Source organism: Entelurus aequoreus, linkage group LG27 (assembly GCF_033978785.1).
Source record: "Entelurus aequoreus isolate RoL-2023_Sb linkage group LG27, RoL_Eaeq_v1.1, whole genome shotgun sequence".
In the NCBI taxonomy this organism is placed as follows: Eukaryota; Metazoa; Chordata; class Actinopteri; order Syngnathiformes; family Syngnathidae; genus Entelurus; species Entelurus aequoreus.
In genome coordinates, this window is record NC_084757.1 from 1,588,780 (window position 1) to 1,608,266 (window position 19,487).

The 19,487-nt window shown below is 34.2% G+C and overlaps 2 protein-coding genes across 8 annotated transcripts in view; one reads left to right on the plus strand and one right to left on the minus strand.

Moving 5' to 3' along the window:
- The window catches only part of smx5, a 91,927-nt gene that overhangs the window by 18,558 nt on the left and 53,882 nt on the right, over positions 1-19,487 (plus strand). The gene's annotated exons all lie outside the window — the stretch shown is intronic.
- bcl6aa (BCL6A transcription repressor a) overlaps positions 1-19,487 on the minus strand; it is a 45,477-nt gene that overhangs the window by 2,456 nt on the left and 23,534 nt on the right. For 2 of the 7 annotated variants that reach the window (XM_062039201.1, XM_062039203.1), the window contains exons 2-6: positions 5,439-5,531; positions 1,794-1,965; positions 1,502-1,723; positions 479-1,429; positions 31-194 (exon numbers count right to left, since the gene is read on the minus strand). In XM_062039201.1, the coding sequence (XP_061895185.1) occupies positions 31-194; positions 479-1,429; positions 1,502-1,723; positions 1,794-1,965; positions 5,439-5,531 (1,602 nt within the window). Of the gene's footprint in view, positions 1-30; positions 195-478; positions 1,430-1,501; positions 1,724-1,793; positions 1,977-2,977; positions 3,240-5,438; positions 5,532-19,487 lie in introns of those variants that run through there. The other 5 variants (XM_062039202.1, XM_062039198.1, XM_062039197.1 and 2 more) reach the window with 5 other exon arrangements.

The window sequence follows — 19,487 nt, forward strand, 5'->3', positions numbered from 1 at the left end:
GAGGCCACGTCTCTCCATTTGACGACTCACCACAGCTGGAGTCAGAGTATTCAGAATGAAGTTCGGCCATGTCTTCGGAGAGTCGCGACCTGGACGGGCAGACTTCAGAGTGTTGCGGAGATTGTGAGCCGCAGGACGAGCAGTTGAGTCGGTTCAGGTAGCGTGCCGGGTGACTCTCTGCGTGACCCAGTGCACTTCAGACAAAAACACATACATCATAATGAACTTCATCCACACATAATCAAAATTCTGGAATCGAAGCAGGGAATTCCCAGACTTGCCTGTCCCCATCCCACCTCTGGCAATTCCACCAAGGGGAAACTAAAGGAGTTCCTCCAGCGTTCTACTTTTTCCCTAGAGGCCTCCTTGCTAACTTTAGGTTTTACAAAAAATATTTGTCCGGATTGTCAAAAAAAGGCACAAAGAAGCTTTTTCAAAAACTCCCTATTAAGATTTTAAACCGTGGATCACTGCTCACCTGCTGATGATGTTGTTCAGCCGGCTGGTCTGCGGTACAGGATGATCTGCAACGTTCTTTCTTGTGGTGAGTGACTCGAGATTCTCAGAGTCCCCGGGATGCAGGTACGACTGCAGGCCGAGGCGCTGAGGCGAGCACAAGCCAGGGTCCCGCAGACTGGCCTCTTCCTCTTTGGCACTCTGGTTCAGCACGATGAACTTGTACTTTTTCCAGTTGCGAGATTTAGGGTCCTGAGTACCCGGCAGAATCTGCGCGCTAGAGGCCGCCTGCAAGAGGCCGGCGTTCTTGCTGCTGCTGGACTCTGTCGGGGAGTTGGGCTGGCAGTCCGATTTGAGTGGGCTTTGCGGGCTACTCATGAGGCTCTTGCGTCCGGCAGAGGAGATTCCCAGCGGGTAGTGATGATGCACCAGTTCCCCCTCAGATGGCGGAGCGTGGTCTTTGTCTTTGTGGTGCTCCAGGGTCAACACGGGGAAGACACGCTTCCTTGCACTGAGGCCAACAGGAAGGCCAATGCCCTCGTGGCTTTCTTTCCTCACCTCTTCGTCTCGCCCCACCTCCCTGGGAGCAAAGTTAGTACCGTGAAGGATGCCGGAGGACGCAGAGGAGCTGACCGCTCTGGCGTACTCTGCCCTGCTGATGGAGGCGCCATCGAGAGGGTGCTTGTGGTGAATCCCGCTCCGTGAGAGGTCAGCAAATGGGTTTTTTGCATCAGTCAGCTTACACAGAGGGAAAGGGAATCCTGGCATGGGGAACTGCCCGTAGAGATGGTAGTTGCTGGGCGTGCTGACTCCGTTGAGCATGTTAGTGCCGTAGGGTCGCGCATCTCTGAACGGAGCCATGCGGCTGTGCAACGTTTCAACCATGTCATGAGGGCGGTACGCGTGGATGTCCTGAGACAAAACTAGAGGACTGACCAGGAACTCATCTCTGGGAAGCTTGGCAGTGGGATCACTGCAGAACAAGAGACAATATTCAGCGCCAATGTGGTCAAATGTGATCTCTTTAGACATTAACTAGACTAACCTGGATTTGATGAATCTATGACAGGTGTCTACCACATGGTCCATCTGCAGGTAGATGGCAGTGTTCATGATGGCCATGATCAGACTCTCTTTGAGTGTCAGACGGGACGTGTACATGAATTCTAGCAGGATAGCAAAGCCTTCCGGGTCCACCTTTGGGTCCAGACTGATGGCGTTAAGGTTGCACTTGTGCGAGTCGGTGAAGATGGTGTAGAACAGCCCACTGCGGACGCGACAAACAATTAAGACATCCGCCGGGACTCAAGACAAGACTCCGGGCGAGGAGCACACACCTGCAAGCCATGAGCACCGTCTTGTGCGCGCGGAACTGCTGCCGGTTGACCAGGATGGTGACGTCGGTGAGAATGTCCCGACTGCGCAGGCGGTTCAGGTTGAGCAGAACGTCGCTGGCGTGGCGCGTGAACTGTATGCAGCTGTCCGCCGCGCAAGACATCTTGCAGACTTCTGCAAACACGCTTCAAAGTTACACACTTGACACGGAGGGGAGAAGCTCACCAAGCAGCCACAAGAGGGCGCCATGTAGTTATCTAAAGGCGGTTTAGACATTTTAAATGAACACCCTTCTGACCCCCTCCACTTTCTCTTTGAGCCAAACGCAGCCTGACAGATGAGGACAACAAATTATTGAAATGAATTAAAAACTGGAGAGCGAGCTTATTGGCCGGAACGACAACGTTGCGTGACACAATCTTGCACTACATCAACTTTAGAAACGCACACAAGATGTTTAAGTCTTAGCATCATTTTGGAAATATTAGCAAAAATAAATGTACCACCTTTTCGTACGAAATTTGACAACACGTGGATAAAAACATGCAGAATTTAAATGAATTTTTTTCCCCAACAATTATAGCGGCGTTATTATTTTATTATTATTACATTAGACACAAAACCATTATGTCAAATAAAGGACAAAAATATACATTTTTAGTTTTAGCATATTATTTACAGTCTTTATCATTTTTAACACATGAACTTTGAAAATGTCCCCGTTTTTCCATGCAAAACACAACTTATTGCTACAAAAATGCAGAAACATGCAGAACACTTTCAATACTTTTTTTTTTTGTTTCCCTAAGAGGGTGCAAACGGAGTCAATTTAGTTGGAATTTACGCAACAACGCTAAAGACAATTGTGAGAATATGAACACGCTGGAAAAAGAGCAAAGTTGGTAGCGACGGCAGCACGGAACAACAACCGTGCACGGAGGGGCCTGGCTCGGCTGCAGCCCCCGTCGGAGCCGCGGAGGACCCGGGCGTTCTGCAGCCGCGCGGCGGGTGCTGTCAGAGCCGACACTCCCCAGCCCCGGACACGCCGCGCCCGCCCGCCGAGTCCCGCGCGGGCCCGCCCGGACAGAAAGCGCGCCATCCCACGTTTACATTCACGGCACAACAACCCTGGCGCCAAAGTACAATTTAAAAAAAAAAAGTGGAATTTGGAAAAAAAAAAAGTCACCTGGTAGCGCTTTCCTAGAAACTTCTTGCATCACCACTTCTAAGAAGACCAGTTCTAAGAATCGCACCAGCTCAATTCTCGGAATTTGAGCCCGGGACCGTACCAACGTCTCCGGGCACGGGAGAGGTCGCCCTTCTTGACGCGTCACTTTGAACTCGTCCCCGTTGACATTTTTCACCAACATCGTTCTTAATACTCATTTTCACGCTCACTTCACCACAAGATGTCTTTAAAAAGTGTATTTTACGTTAAAGTAACAAAACAAAGTAAATCTCACTAGCCCGAACCCCCCCTTCCCGCCGCCGCGCTTTTGGTGCAGTCCAAAGTCTGCTGACGTCACCGCGCCGAAGCCCCGCCCCCCTCCGGAGCTTCTGCGAAGTAGTTGTCACATAAGCGCAGAGCCTGAACGCACCCGGGCTGACGTCTTCGTTATATCTCCCGTCATCTTCACCGGCGCGTTAGCTTCGTTTCCTCCTCGCCAACCTGCACGCCGAGCGCCTTCGCCGGGGGGTTTGTGACCGACCACAAAAAAAAAAAAAAAGATTTTTTTTTAAAATTAAATCTACCGCTAAAAAAAAACCAACCCGTGGCTGTATAAAGTGTGTGTGCTTATTGCATGTCCGTGAACGCATCATTGACCTTCCAGCAGCAAAACTACTTTTATTTTCTAACATTTCGAGTATATTGCAGCTTTTTTCTTTTTTAAATATAATTAATTATGTATTTCAAATCTCTTCATGCCTTATGTTTTATTTACCTCTAACACTTAATTTTATTTTAAAGCCCGGTGCTCTATTTTTAATTTTTTTACTAAATAATTAGAATAATCACACTTGTGCATTTTGCTTAATTGCAGTAAATGACTTGCATGCATAATGTCAACTACCTTTTAAAAAGACACTACTACTTTGGCACAAATGCAATTTTTCAGAGAGTTTTTAAACATTTTACTTGTTTTATTTCCTTCAAAACTTGCCAGTTACCTAAGTCCTGTTGTGTTGTATTGTCACCTATTTTCTTCCCACTCATCTTTGCGCTGGCATGTGCTTTTTTTCTGCGTTTATGCACCATTAATGCAGTCATTTTTTGGTGATTAATTGCACGTGTTAAATTTTGCAGCCCTGTTTTTTTATATATATATATACTTGCACTAAAGACCATGTAACTGTTATTGTAAAAACTGCAGACTTTTACACGTGCACTACAACTGTTATTGTAAAAACTGCAGACTTTTACACGTGCACTAAAGACCATGCAACTGTTACTGTAAAAACTACAGACTTTTACACGTGCACTACAACTGTTATTGTAAAAACTGCAGACTTTTACACGTGCACTACAACTGTTATTGTAAAAACTGCAGACTTTTACACGTGCACTACAACTGTTATTGTAAAAACTGCAGACTTTTACACGTGCACTACAACTGTTATTGTAAAAACTGCAGACTTTTACACGTGCACTACAACTGTTATTGTAAAAACTGCAGACTTTTACACGTGCACTACAACTGTTATTGTAAAAACTGCAGACTTTTACACGTGCACTAAAGACCATGTAACTGTTACTGTAAAAACTGCAGACTTTTACACTTGCACTACAACTGTTACTGTAAAAACTGCAGACTTTTACACGTACACTACAACTGTTACTGTAAAAACTGCAGACTTTTACACGTACACTACAACTGTTACTGTAAAAACTGCAGACTTTTACATGTGCACTAAAGACCTCGTAACTGTTACTGTAAAAACTGCAGACTTTTACACTTGCACTAAAGACCATGCAACTGTTACTGTAAAAACTGCAGACTTTTACACATGCACTACAACTGTTATTGTAAAAACTGCAGACTTTTACACGTGCACTAAAGACCATGTAACTGTTACTGTAAAAACTGCAGACTTTTACACTTGCACTAAAGACCTCGTAACTGTTACAGTAAAAACTGCAGACTTTTACACGTGCACTAAAGACCATGCAACTGTTACTGTAAAAACTGCAGACTTTTACACTTGCACTAAAGACCATACAACTGTTATTGTAAAAACTGCAGACTTTTACACGTGCACTAAAGACCATGCAACTGTTATTGTAAAAACTGCAGACTTTTACACTTGCACTAAAGACCACGCAACTGTTATTGTAAAAACTGCAGACTTTTACACGTGCACTAAAGACCACGCAACTGTTATTGTAAAAACTGCAGACTTTCTCCAACTGCAGCAAAAAGCAAAACAACGTCTGGATCAACACAGCTAATATTTATTTCTTATACATTTTCAATAGTCACTTTTATGCACCAGTATTTTCTATTAGTGTCTTCTCCTCATGCTGTAAGTCTGCACTCCTTCCAGAATAAAATGGCCTTGTGTTGCAAAGTTGACAACTTGTTTGTGTTGTTTTGTAGCATTTCAGTAATGACTTGGTCGGCAGCAGAGGTGCGAGCCAAGTGACTCACCGTGGAAACTTTGCTTGTGAGGATTCCAAAGCAGGGATTCCCCCTCTTTAGTCGCGCCGTCGCCTCCTTGGCACAGCAGCAACAGTTGCTGGGCTGAGGAGACACGACAACACGCTCTTAGTTGCACTCCAAACTGGGGCTTCTTCTCTAAAAGTCACACAAATTGTCATTAATCAAGCGTTTTGTGTCCAAACTGGGCACACCTGCACAGTCTCATGAGAGAAGTCATTCATGTTTGATAGTCACGTCGATGGCATGCAGGGACAACCGCAATAAAATGCACTGTCAAATATATCTTTTATAAAGTGTCATATTCACATATGTCATCAATTGAAACAAATTGAAACACTGAACAAAAAAAATGGTCGCCTTTCCCGCTTCCTAAAGTGTGACTTTATCCCGAACTAGATGAGGCAATTCCTGAAGGAATTGCGTGTGAATGCTCCAATGTTGAAGTTGAACTGAAACGCTGACCGAATGTAGTATGAATGTAAGAATAGTTTGAATGTTGAAGAGTTTAATTTTCCAGGAAAAACAGAATTTGGTTTGGAACTTGGGAAATGATAGTTTGAATGTCCAGGATGAGTGTAATGTGTTGAAGGTGGAACGGTTTGAATCGGTTGAAAAATGTGGTAATTGTGGAAGTGTGAAAAATGGATCATTCATTTTGAATGGGGAAATTGACCCTAAAAACTGAGAATTCTAGGAAATCCGGGAATTTTTTTTTTAGACTTAGACTTCCTTTTTATTATCATTCAAATTTGAACTTTACAGTACAGATAAGAACGACATTTTGTTGCATTAGCTCATGGTAGTGCAGGATAAAAAAGCAATAAGGTGCATATATAAATAAATAAGTAGATTGCTGTACAGATAAATATATTGCACTTTTTCATACGCATCCACGTTTATGGATGTATGTTATATTGTCTTTTTTATTCCAGCGAGTTCATCCATTTTAGGGGGAGTTGAGGGGATTATTATGATGTGTTCAAGAGGCTTACGGCCTGAGGGAAGAAGCTGTTACAGAACCTGGACGTTCTGCTTCGGAGGCTGCGGAACCTCGTTCTAGAGTCCAGCAGTGAAAACCATTGTTAAAAGAGAGCACATAATTACTGAACAGGCTGAAGGAGTTGAATTGGTTGGCGTTGAAAATTTTCAAATCGGTCAATAAATGTTGAAGTAGTAACAATTTTCATTGAGAAATGGTATTACGGAATTCCTGGAATTTCGGGACAACCGAGAATTTTTCCAGTTCAAAAACAACTTTTGTGTTTTATCCTGATTAAGAGGAATGATTTGACAAACATGTGGAAGCAGTAGTTGACAGAAAAATGGTAAAAAAACGGGAATTCCGGGAATTTTTTTTAACTTGAAAAAATGATAGTTTGAAGGTCCAGGGTGAGTGGAATGTGTTGAGGGTGGAATGGTTGGAATCGGTTGAAAAATGTGGTAATTGTGGAAGTGTGAAAAATGGATCATTCATTTTTAATGGAGAAAATTACCCTAAAAACTGAGCATTCTAGGAAATCCGGGAATTTTTTTCCCCCACAATTGTTAAAAGGGATCACACAATTCCTGAACAGGCTGAATATTTTGGAGTTGGAACAGTTTGAATAGGATGAAAAATGTGGGAGTTGTGGAACTTTGAAAAATGTCCCATTCTTTTCAATGGGAATTTCAGGGAAATAGGAAATTTTTTGAAAAATGCAACAAAAAAAAACAAAAAAAGTGTTCTGAATAAGTTGAAATGGTTGGTGTTGAAATTTTTCAAATCGGTCAAGAAATGTTGAAGTAGTAACATTTTTCATTGAGAAATGGTATTACGGAATTCCTGGAATTTCGGGAAAACCGAGAATTTTTCCAGTTGAAAAACAACTTTTGTTTTTTATCCTGATTAAGACGAATGATTTGACGGTGGAACGGTTGAAGTGGGTTGAAAAATGTGGAAGGAGTAGTCGACAGAAAAAAGGGTGAAAAAAAGGTTTGATAAAACGGGATTTCTGGGAATTTCTGGAATTTTTTTGAACTTGGAAAAATGATAGTTTGAAGGTCCAGGATGAGTGGAATATGTTGATGTTGGAATGATTTGAATCGGTTGAAAAATGTGTGAATTGTGCAAGTGTGAAAAATGGATAATTCATTTTGAATGGGGAAAATGTCCCTAAAAACAGAGAATTCTACGAAATCTGGGAATTTGTTTTTACTTTTGTTGAAAGGAATCACACAATTCCTGAACAGGCTGAATATTTTGGAGTTGCAACAGTTTGAATAGGATGAAAAATGTGGGAGTTCTTTTCAATGGGAATTTCATAGAAATTTGGGAATTTTTTGAAAAATGCAAAAAAAATGTGTTCTGGATGAGTTGAAATGGTTGGTGTTGAAATTTTTCAAATCGGTCGAGAAATGTTGAGGTAGTAACATTTTTCATTGAGAAATGGTAGTACGGAATTCCTGGAATTTCGGGAAAACCGAGAATTTTTTTGTTTTTTGTCCTGATTAAGAGGGATGATTTGACAGTGTGGAAAAATGTGGAAGGAGTAGTCGACAGAAAAAAAGGGTGAAAAAAACGGGAATTTTTGAATTCCTGGAATTTTTTTGAACCTGAAAAAATGATAATTTGAAGGTCCAGGATGAGTGGAATATGTTGAGGGTGTAATGGTTTGAATCGGTTGAAAAATGTAGGAATTGTGGAAGTGTGAAAAATGGGTAATTCATTTTGGATGGGAAAATGTCCCTAAAAACTGAGAATTCCAGGAAATCCGGGATTTTTATTTTACAATTGTTAAAAGAGAGCACATAATTAATGAACAGACTGAATGAGTTGAAATGGTTGGTGTTGAAATTTTTCAAATCGGTCAAGAAATGTTGAAGTAGTAACAATTTTCATTGAGAAATGGTTTTACGGAATTCCTGGAATTTCGGGAAAACCGAGAATTTTTCCGGTTGAAAATCAACTTTTGTTTTTTATCCTGATTAAGAGGAATGTTTTAACGGTGGAACGGTTGAAGTGGGTTGAAAAATGTGGAAGGAATAGTTGACAGAAAAAAGGGTGAAAAAAGGGTTTGATAAAATGGGAATTCTGGGAATTCCTGGAATTTTTTTGAACTTGTAAAAATGATAGCTTGAATTTCCAGGATGAGTGGAATGTGTTGATGTTGGAATGATTTGAATCAGTTGAAAATTGTGGAAGTGTGAACAATGCATAATTCATTTTGAATAAAGGAAAATGTCCCTAAAAACTGAAAATTCTAGGAAATCCGGGATTTTTTTTTTTACGATTGTTGAAAGGGATCACACAATTCCTGAACAGGCTGAATATTTTGGAGTTGGAACGGTTTGAATCGGTATGAAAAATGTGGGAGTTGTGGAACTTTGAAAATTGTCCCATTCTTTTCAATGGGAATTTCATGGAAATTTGGGAATTTTTTGAAACATGCAAAAAAATGTGTTCTGAATGAGTTGAAATGGTTGGTGTTGACATTTTTCAAATCAGTCGAGAAATGTTGAGGTAGTAAAATTTTTCATTGAGAAATGGTATTACGGAACTCCTGGAATTTCGGGAAAACCGAGAATTTTTCCAGTTCAAAAAACAACTTTAGTTTTTTGTCCTGATTAAGAGGGATGATTTGACAGTGTGGAAAAATGTGGAAGGAGTAGTCGACAGAAAAAAGGGTTTGAAAAAACAGGAATTCTGGGAATTCCTGGAATTTTTTTGAACTTGAAAAAATAATAATTTAAATGTCCAGGATGAGTGGAATATGTTTAGGGTGGAATGGTTTGAATCGGTTGAAAAATGTAGGAATTGTGGAAGTGTGAAAAATGGGTAATTCATTTTGGATGGGAAAATGTCCCTAAAAACTGAGAATTCCAGGAAATCCGGGATTTTTATTTTACAATTGTTAAAAGAGAGCACATAATTACTGAACAGGCTGAATGAGTTGAAATGGTTGGTGTTGAAATTTTTCAAATCGGTCAAGAAATGTTGAAGTAGTAACAATTTGTTATTTGAATTTGAATGTTTTAACGGTGGAACGGTTGAAGTGGGTTGAAAAATGTGGAAGGACTAGTTGACAGAAAAATGGGTGAAAAAAGGGTTTGATAAAACGGGAATTCTGGGAATTCCTGGAATTTTTTTGAACTTGTAAAAATGATAGTTTGAATTCCCAGAATGAGTGGAATGTGTTGATGTTGGAATGAATTGAATCGGTTGAAAAATGTGGGGATTGTGGAAGTGTGAAAAATTGATAATTCATTTTGAATGGGGAAATGTCCCTAAAAACGGAAAATTCTAGGAAATTCGGGATTTTTTTTTATACGATTGTTGAAAGGGATCACACAATTCCTGAACAGGCTGAATATTTTGGAGTTGGAACGGTTTGAATAGGGATGAAAAATGTGGGAGTTGTGGAACTTTGAAAAATGTCCCATTCTTTTCAATGGGAATTTAATGGAAATTTGGGAATTTCGGGAAAAGAGGGAATTTTTTTTAAAATGCAAAAAAAAAAAGTGTTCTGAATGAGTTGAAATGGTGTTGAAAATTTTAAAATCAGTCGAGAAATGTTGAAGTAGTAACATTTTTCATTGAGAAATGGTATTACGGAATTCCTGGAATTTTGGGAAAAACTGAGAATTTACATTCACTTCAGGGGGGGCGTGAAAAATTATTTTCCCTAGAAAATGTAACTGTAAGCAAGTTCAAACTGCCCCTTTAATGCAGTGTTTTTAAAATAGTGAGTTGGAAGGGGGGCGTGAGAGGTATTAGTGTATATCTTGACACATACAGGGAAAAAAAAAGGGTACATTAACTTCAGGGGGGGTGTGAAAAATTATTTCCCCTAAAAAATGTAACTGTGAGCAAGCTCAAACGGCCCGTTTAATGCAGTGTTTTTTAAATAGTGAGGCGGAAAGGGGGGCGTGAGAGGTAATAGTGTATATCTTGACAGATACAGATAAAAAAAGTACATTAACTTCGTGGAGGGTGAAAAAACTGTACCCTAGAAAAAAAGTAACTGAGCAAGTTCAAACAGCGCCTTTACTGCAGTGTTTTTAAATAGTGAGACGGAGGGGGGGTGCGTGAGAGGTATTAGTGTACATCTTGACACATACAGATAAAAAAATATATATACATAAACTTCAGGGAGGGCATGAAAAAATTCTGTCCCCTAGAAAAATTTAACTAAGCAAGTTCAAACAGCCCCTATAATGCAGTGCTTTTTAAATAGTGGGGCGGAAGGGGGGCGTGAGAGGTAATAGCGTATATCTCGATACACATAAATAAATCAAAAAAGTCTATTAAATTCAGGGGGGCGTGAAAAATTACTTTCCCTTTTTTTTTTACTGTGAGCAAGTTCAAACAGTGCCTTTAATGCAGTGTTTTTTAAATAGTGAGTTGGAAGGGGGGGCGTGAGAGGTAATAGTGTATATCTCGATACACATAAATAAATAAAAAAAGTACATGAACTTCAGGGGGGGCGTGAAAAATTATTTTCCCAAATTTTTTTTTACTGTGAGCAAGTTTAAACAGTGCCTTTAATGCAGTGTTTTTTAAATAGTGAGTTGGAAGGGGGGTTGTGAGAGGTATTAGTGTATTTCTTAACACATACAGATAAAAACATGTACATTACATTCAGGGGGGGGGGCGTGAAAAATTTTCCCTAAACAAATGTAACTGAGGAAGGTCAAACAGTGCAGTGTTTTTGAAATAGTGAGTTGAGAAACAACATCTTTACTAAAGTTTCTAAAGATTCTTTAGTGTTAGGAAAGAACTATCTTGATAAAATAAACTAACTTCGGGGGGGGGGGGGGGGGCGTGGAAACAATTCTGTCTGGGGGGGCGCGGTTGAGAGAAAATACTTGAGAACCGCGAGTCTACAGGAAGTTGCATCTTTCACATCCTGTGCAGGAAGAGATGTAAAGTCATTTCACTCGCCGCAAAAGTGTAATTTATTGTTATTATTCACAATGCAAAATTGTGATTAATTGTTATTATTCACAGTGCAAAAGTGCAATTAATTTTTATTATTCGCAATGCAAAAATGTAATTAATTAATATTCACAATGCAAAAGAGTGATTAATTATTCACAATTCAAAAGTGTGATTAATTATTATTCACAATGCAAAAGTGTAATTAATTGTTATTATTCACAATGCAAATGTGTAATTAATTGTTATTATTCACAATGCAAAAGTGTAATTAATTGTTATTATTCACAATGCAAACGTGTAATTAATTTTTATTATTCACAATGCAAAAGTGTGATTAATCCAAATGTAAACGTGTGATTAATAGTTATTATTCCACATGAAAAAGTGGGAATAATGGTCATTTATACAAACGCAAAAGGGATTTTTGGTGATTAATCCTAATCCAGAAGTGTGATTAATAGTGATTAGTCTAAATGCAAAAGTGTGATTAATCTAAATGCAAAAGTGTGATTAATGGTGATTAGTCCAAATGCAAATGTTGGATTGTGAATAATCCAAATGCAGAAGTGTCATTATTCTTATTGTAAAAGTGTGGCTAATGGTGATTAATCCAAATGCAAAAGTGTGATAAATAGTGATTAATCTAAATGCAAAAGTGTGATAAATAGTGATTAATCCAAATGCAAAAGTGTGATGAATAATGATTAATCCAAATGCAAAAGTGTGATAAATAGTGATTAATCTAAATGCAAAAGTGTGATAAATAGTGATTAATCTAAATGCAAAAGTGTGATAAATAGTGATTAATCTAAATGCAAAAGTGTGATAAATAGTGATTACTCTAAATGCAAAAGTGTGATGAATAGTGATTAATCTAAATGCAAAAGTGTGATAGTGATTAATCTAAATGCAAAAGTGTGATAAATAGTGATTAATCCAAATGCAAAAGTGTGATAAATAGTGATTAATCTAAATGCAAAAGTGTGATAAATAGTGATTAATCTAAATGCAAAAGTGTGATAGTGATTAATCTAAATGCAAAAGTGTGATACATAGTGATTAATCCAAATGCAAAAGTGTGATAAATAGTGATTAATCTAAATGCAAAAGTGTGATAAATAGTGATTAATCCAAATGCAAAAGTGTGATAAACAGTGATTAATCTAAATGCAAAAATTGTGATAAATAGTGATTAATCAAATGCAAAAGTGTGATGAATAGTGATTAATCTAAATGCAAAAGTGTGATAAATAATGATTAATCTAAATGCAAAAGTGTGATAAATAGTAATTAATCCAAATGCAAAATTGTGATAAATACTGATTAATCTAAATGCAAAAGTGGGATAAATAGTGATTAATCTAAATACAAAGGTGTGATAAATAGTGATTAATCTAAATGCAAAAGTGTGATAAATAGTGATTAATCTAAATGCAAAAGTGTGATAAATAGTGATTAATCTAAATGCAAAAGTGTGATAAATAGTGATTAATTCAAATGCAAAAGTGTGATAAATAGTGATTAATCTAAATGCAAAAGTGTGATAAATAATGATTAATCTAAATGCAAAAGTGTGATTAATGGTGATTAGTCCAAATGCAAATGTTGGATTGTGAATAATCCAAATGCAGAAGTGTCATTATTCTTATTGTAAAAGTGTGGCTAATGGTGATTAATCCAAATGCAAAAGTGTGATAAATAGTGATTAATCTAAATGCAAAAGTGTGATAAATAGTGATTAATCCAAATGCAAAAGTGTGATGAATAATGATTAATCCAAATGCAAAAGTGTGATAAATAGTGATTAATCTAAATGCAAAAGTGTGATAAATAGTGATTAATCTAAATGCAAAAGTGTGATAAATAGTGATTAATCCAAATGCAAAAGTGTGATAAATAGTGATTAATCTAAATGCAAAAGTGTGATGAATAGTGATTAATCTAAATGCAAAAGTGTGATAAATAGTGATTAATCTAAATGCAAAAGTGTGATAAATAGTGATTAATCTAAATGCAAAAGTGTGATAGTGATTAATCTAAATGCAAAAGTGTGATACATAGTGATTAATCCAAATGCAAAAGTGTGATAAATAGTGATTAATCTAAATGCAAAAGTGTGATAAATAGTGATTAATCCAAATGCAAAAGTGTGATAAACAGTGATTAATCTAAATGCAAAAATTGTGATAAATAGTGATTAATCAAATGCAAAAGTGTGATGAATAGTGATTAATCTAAATGCAAAAGTGTGATAAATAATGATTAATCTAAATGCAAAAGTGTGATAAATAGTAATTAATCCAAATGCAAAATTGTGATAAATACTGATTAATCTAAATGCAAAAGTGGGATAAATAGTGATTAATCTAAATACAAAGGTGTGATAAATAGTGATTAATTCAAATGCAAAAGTGTGATAAATAGTGATTAATCTAAATGCAAAAGTGTGATAAATAATGATTAATCTAAATGCAAAAGTGTGATAAACAGGGATTAATCTAAATGCAAAAGTGTGATTAATAGTTATTATTCCACATGAAAAAGTGGGAATAATGGTCATTTATACAAACGCAATTATTAATAGTGATTAGTCTAAATGCAAAAGTGTGATTAATCTAAATGCAAAAGTGTGATTAATGGTGATTAGTCCAAATGCAAATGTTGGATTGTGAATAATCCAAATGCAGAAGTGTCATTATTCTTATTGTAAAAGTGTGGCTAATGGTGATTAATCCAAATGCAAAAGTGTGATAAATAGTGATTAATCCAAATGCAAAAAGTGTGATAAATAGTGATTAATCTAAATGCAAAAGTGTGATAGTGATTAATCTAAATGCAAAAGTGTGATAAATAGTGATTAATCCAAATGCAAAAGTGTGATAAATAGTGATTAATCTAAATGCAAAAGTGTGATAAATAGTGATTAATCCAAATGCCAAAGTGTGATAGTGATTAATCTAAATGCAAAAATTGTGATAAATAGTGATTAATCTAAATGCAAAAGTGTGATGAATAGTGATTAATCTAAATGCAAAAGTGTGATAAATAATGATTAATCTAAATGCAAAAGTGTGATAAATAGTGATTAATCCAAATGCAAAATTGTGATAGTGATTAATCTAAATGCAAAAGTGTGATAAATAGTGATTAATCTAAATGCAAAAGTGTGATAAATAGTGATTAATCTAAATGCAAAAGTGTGATAAATAGTGATTAATCCAAATGCAAAAGTGAGATGAATAGTGATTAATCTAAATGCAAAAGTGTGATAAATAGTGATTAATCTAAATGCAAAAGTGTGATAAATAGTGATTAATCTAAATGCAAAAGTGTGATAAATAGTGATTAATGCAAAAGTGTGATAAATAGTGATTAATCTAAATGGAAAAGTGTGATGAATAGTGATTAATCTAAATGCAAAAGTGTGATAAATAATGATTAATTTAAATGCAAAAGTGTGATAAATAGTGATTAATCCAAATGCAAAATTGTGATAAATACTGATTAATCTAAATGCAAAATTGTGATAAATAGTGATTAATCTAAATGCAAAAGTGTGATAAATAGTGATTAATCTAAATGCAAAAGTGTGATAAATAATGATTAATCTAAATGCAAAAGTGTGATAAATTGTGATTAATCAAAATGCAAAATTGTGATAAATAGTGATTAATCTAAATGCAAAAGTGTGATAAATAGTGATTAATCTAAATGCAAAAGTGTGATAAATAGTGATTAATCTAAATGCAAAAGTGTGATAAATAGTGATTAATCTAAATGCAAAAGTGTGATAAATAGTGATTAATCCAAATGCAACAGTGTGATAAATAGTGATTAATCTAAATGCAAAGTGTGATAAATAGTGATTAATCTAAATGCAAAAGTGTGATAAATAGTGATTAATCCAAATGCAACAGTGTGATAAATAGTGATTAATCTAAATGCAAAAGTGTGATGAATAATGATTAATCTAAATGCAAAAGTGTGATAAACAGTGATTAATCTAAATGCAAAAGTGTGATGAATAGTGATTAGTCCAAATGCAAAAGTGTGATAAATAGTGATTTATCTAAATGCAAAAATTGTGATAAATAGTGATTAATCCAAATGCAAAAGTGTGATAAATAGTGATTAATCTAAATGCAAAAGTGGGATAAATAGTGATTAATCTAAATACAAAGGTGTGATAAATAGTGATTAATCTAAATGCAAAAGTGTGATAAATAGTGATTAATCTAAATGCAAAAGTGTGATAAATAGTGATTAATCTAAATGCAAAAGTGTGATAAATAGTGATTAATTCAAATGCAAAAGTGTGATAAATAGTGATTAATCTAAATGCAAAAGTGTGATAAATAATGATTAATCTAAATGCAAAAGTGTGATAAACAGGGATTAATCTAAATGCAAAAGTGTGATTAATAGTTATTATTCCACATGAAAAAGTGGGAATAATGGTCATTTATACAAACGCAATTATTAATAGTGATTAGTCTAAATGCAAAAGTGTGATTAATCTAAATGCAAAAGTGTGATTAATGGTGATTAGTCCAAATGCAAATGTTGGATTGTGAATAATCCAAATGCAGAAGTGTCATTATTCTTATTGTAAAAGTGTGGCTAATGGTGATTAATCCAAATGCAAAAGTGTGATAAATAGTGATTAATCCAAATGCAAAAGTGTGATAAATAGTGATTAATCTAAATGCAAAAGTGTGATAGTGATTAATCTAAATGCAAAAGTGTGATAAATAGTGATTAATCCAAATGCAAAAGTGTGATAAATAGTGATTAATCTAAATGCAAAAGTGTGATAAATAGTGATTAATCCAAATGCCAAAGTGTGATAGTGATTAATCTAAATGCAAAAATTGTGATAAATAGTGATTAATCTAAATGCAAAAGTGTGATGAATAGTGATTAATCTAAATGCAAAAGTGTGATAAATAATGATTAATCTAAATGCAAAAGTGTGATAAATAGTGATTAATCCAAATGCAAAATTGTGATAGTGATTAATCTAAATGCAAAAGTGTGATAAATAGTGATTAATCTAAATGCAAAAGTGTGATAAATAGTGATTAATCTAAATGCAAAAGTGTGATAAATAGTGATTAATCCAAATGCAAAAGTGAGATGAATAGTGATTAATCTAAATGCAAAAGTGTGATAAATAGTGATTAATCTAAATGCAAAAGTGTGATAAATAGTGATTAATCTAAATGCAAAAGTGTGATAAATAGTGATTAATGCAAAAGTGTGATAAATAGTGATTAATCTAAATGCAAAAGTGTGATGAATAGTGATTAATCTAAATGCAAAAGTGTGATAAATAATGATTAATTTAAATGCAAAAGTGTGATAAATAGTGATTAATCCAAATGCAAAATTGTGATAAATACTGATTAATCTAAATGCAAAATTGTGATAAATAGTGATTAATCTAAATGCAAAAGTGTGATAAATAGTGATTAATCTAAATGCAAAAGTGTGATAAATAATGATTAATCTAAATGCAAAAGTGTGATAAATTGTGATTAATCAAAATGCAAAATTGTGATAAATAGTGATTAATCTAAATGCAAAAGTGTGATAAATAGTGATTAATCTAAATGCAAAAGTGTGATAAATAGTGATTAATCTAAATGCAAAAGTGTGATAAATAGTGATTAATCTAAATGCAAAAGTGTGATAAATAGTGATTAATCCAAATGCAACAGTGTGATAAATAGTGATTAATCTAAATGCAAAAGTGTGATGAATAATGATTAATCTAAATGCAAAAGTGTGATAAACAGTGATTAATCTAAATGCAAAAGTGTGATGAATAGTGATTAGTCCAAATGCAAAAGTGTGATAAATAGTGCTTTATCTAAATGCAAAAATTGTGATAAATAGTGATTAATCTAAATGCAAGTGTGATAAATAGCGATTAATCTAAATGCAAAAGTGTGATAAATAGTGATTAATCTAAATGCAAAAGTGTGATAAATAGTGATTAATCCAAATGCAACAGTGTGATAAATAGTGATTAATCTAAATGCAAAAGTGTGATAAACAGTGATTAATCTAAATGCAAAAGTGTGATAAATAGTGATTAGTCCAAATGCAAAAGTGTGATGAATAGTGATTTATCTAAATGCAAAAATTGTGATAAATAGTGATTAATCTAAATGCAAGTTTGATAAATAGTGATTAATCTAAATGCAAAAGTGTGATAAATAATGATTAATCTAAATGCAAAAGTGTGATAAATAGTGATTAATCCAAATGCAAAATTGTGATGAATAGTGATTAATCTAAATGAAAAGTGTGATAAATAGTGATTAATCTAAATGCAAAAGTGTGATGAATAATGATTAATCTAAATGCAAAAGTGTGATAAATAGTGATTAATCTAAATGCAAAAATTGTGATAAATAGTGATTAATGTAAATGCAAAAGTGTGATAGTGATTAATCTAAATGCAAAAGTGTGATAAATAGTGATTAATCTAAATGCAAAAGTGTGATAAATAATGATTAATCTAAATGCAAAAGTGTGATAAATAGTGACTAATCCAAATGCAAAATTGTGATAAATAGTGATTAATCTAAATGCAAAAGTGTGATAAATAGTGATTAATCCAAATGCAAAAGTGTGATAAATAGTGATTAATCTAAATGCAAAAATTGTGATAAATAGTGATTAATCTAAATGCAAGTGTGATAAATAGTGATTAATCTAAATGCAAAAGTGTGATGAATAATGATTAATCTAAATGCAAAAGTGTGATAAATAGTGATTAATCCAAATGCAAAATTGTGATGAATAGTGATTAATCTAAATGCAAAAATGTTATAAATAGTGATTAATCTAAATGCAAAAGTGTGATAAATAATGATTAATCTAAATGCAAAAGTGTGATAAATAGTGATTAATCTAAATGCAAAAAGTGTGATAAATAGTGATTCATGTAAATGTAAAAGTGTGATAAATAGTGATTAATCCAAATGCAAAAGTGTGATAAATAGTGATTAATCTAAATGCAAAAATTGTGATAAATAGTGATTAATCTAAATGCAAAAGTGTGATCAAAAGTGTGATAAATATTGATTAATCTAAATGCAAAAGTGTGATAAATGATTAATCTAAATGCAAAAGTGTGATAAATAGTGACAAATCCATATGCAAAATTGTTATAAATAGTGATTAATCTAAATGCAAAAGTGTGATAAAAAGTGATTAATCCAAATGCAAAAGTGTGATAAATAGTGATTAATCTAAATGCAAAAATTGTGATAAATAGTGATTAATCTAAATGCAAAAGTGTGATAAATAGTGATTAATCTAAATGCAAAAGTGTGATAAATAGTGATTAATCCAAATGCAAAAGTGTGATAAATAGTGATTTATATAAATGCAAAAATTGTGATAAATAGTGATTAATCTAAATGCAAAAGTGTGATAAATAGTGATTAATCTAAATGCAAAAGTGTGATAAATAATGATTAATCTAAATGCAAAAGTGTGATAAATAGTGATTAATCTAAATGCAAAAGTGTGATAAATAGTGATTAATGTAAATGCAAAAGTGTGATAAATAATGATTAATCTAAATGCAAAAGTGTGATAAATAGTGATTAATCCAAATGCAAAAGTGTGATAAATAGTGATTAATCTAAATGCAAAAATTGTGATAAATAGTGATTAATCTAAATGCAAAAGTGTGATAAATAGTGATTAATCCAAATGCAAAAGTGTGATAAATAGTGATTAATCCAAATGCAAAAGTGGGATTAGTAGTGATTAATCTAAATGCAAAAATAGGATTAATAGTGATTAATCCAAATGCAAAAGTGGGATTAGTAGTGATTAATCTAAATGCAAAAATAGGATTAATAGTGATTAATCCAAATGCAGAAGTGTGATTAATAGTGATTAGTTTGAATGCAAAAGTGTGATTAATCTAAATGCAAAAGTGTGATAAATAGTGATTAATCTAAATGCAAAAGTGTGATAAATAGTGATTAATCTAAATGCAAAAGTGTGATAAATAGTGATTAATCCAAATGCAAAAGTGTGATAAATAGTGATTTATATAAATGCAAAAATTGTGATAAATAGTGATTAATCTAAAT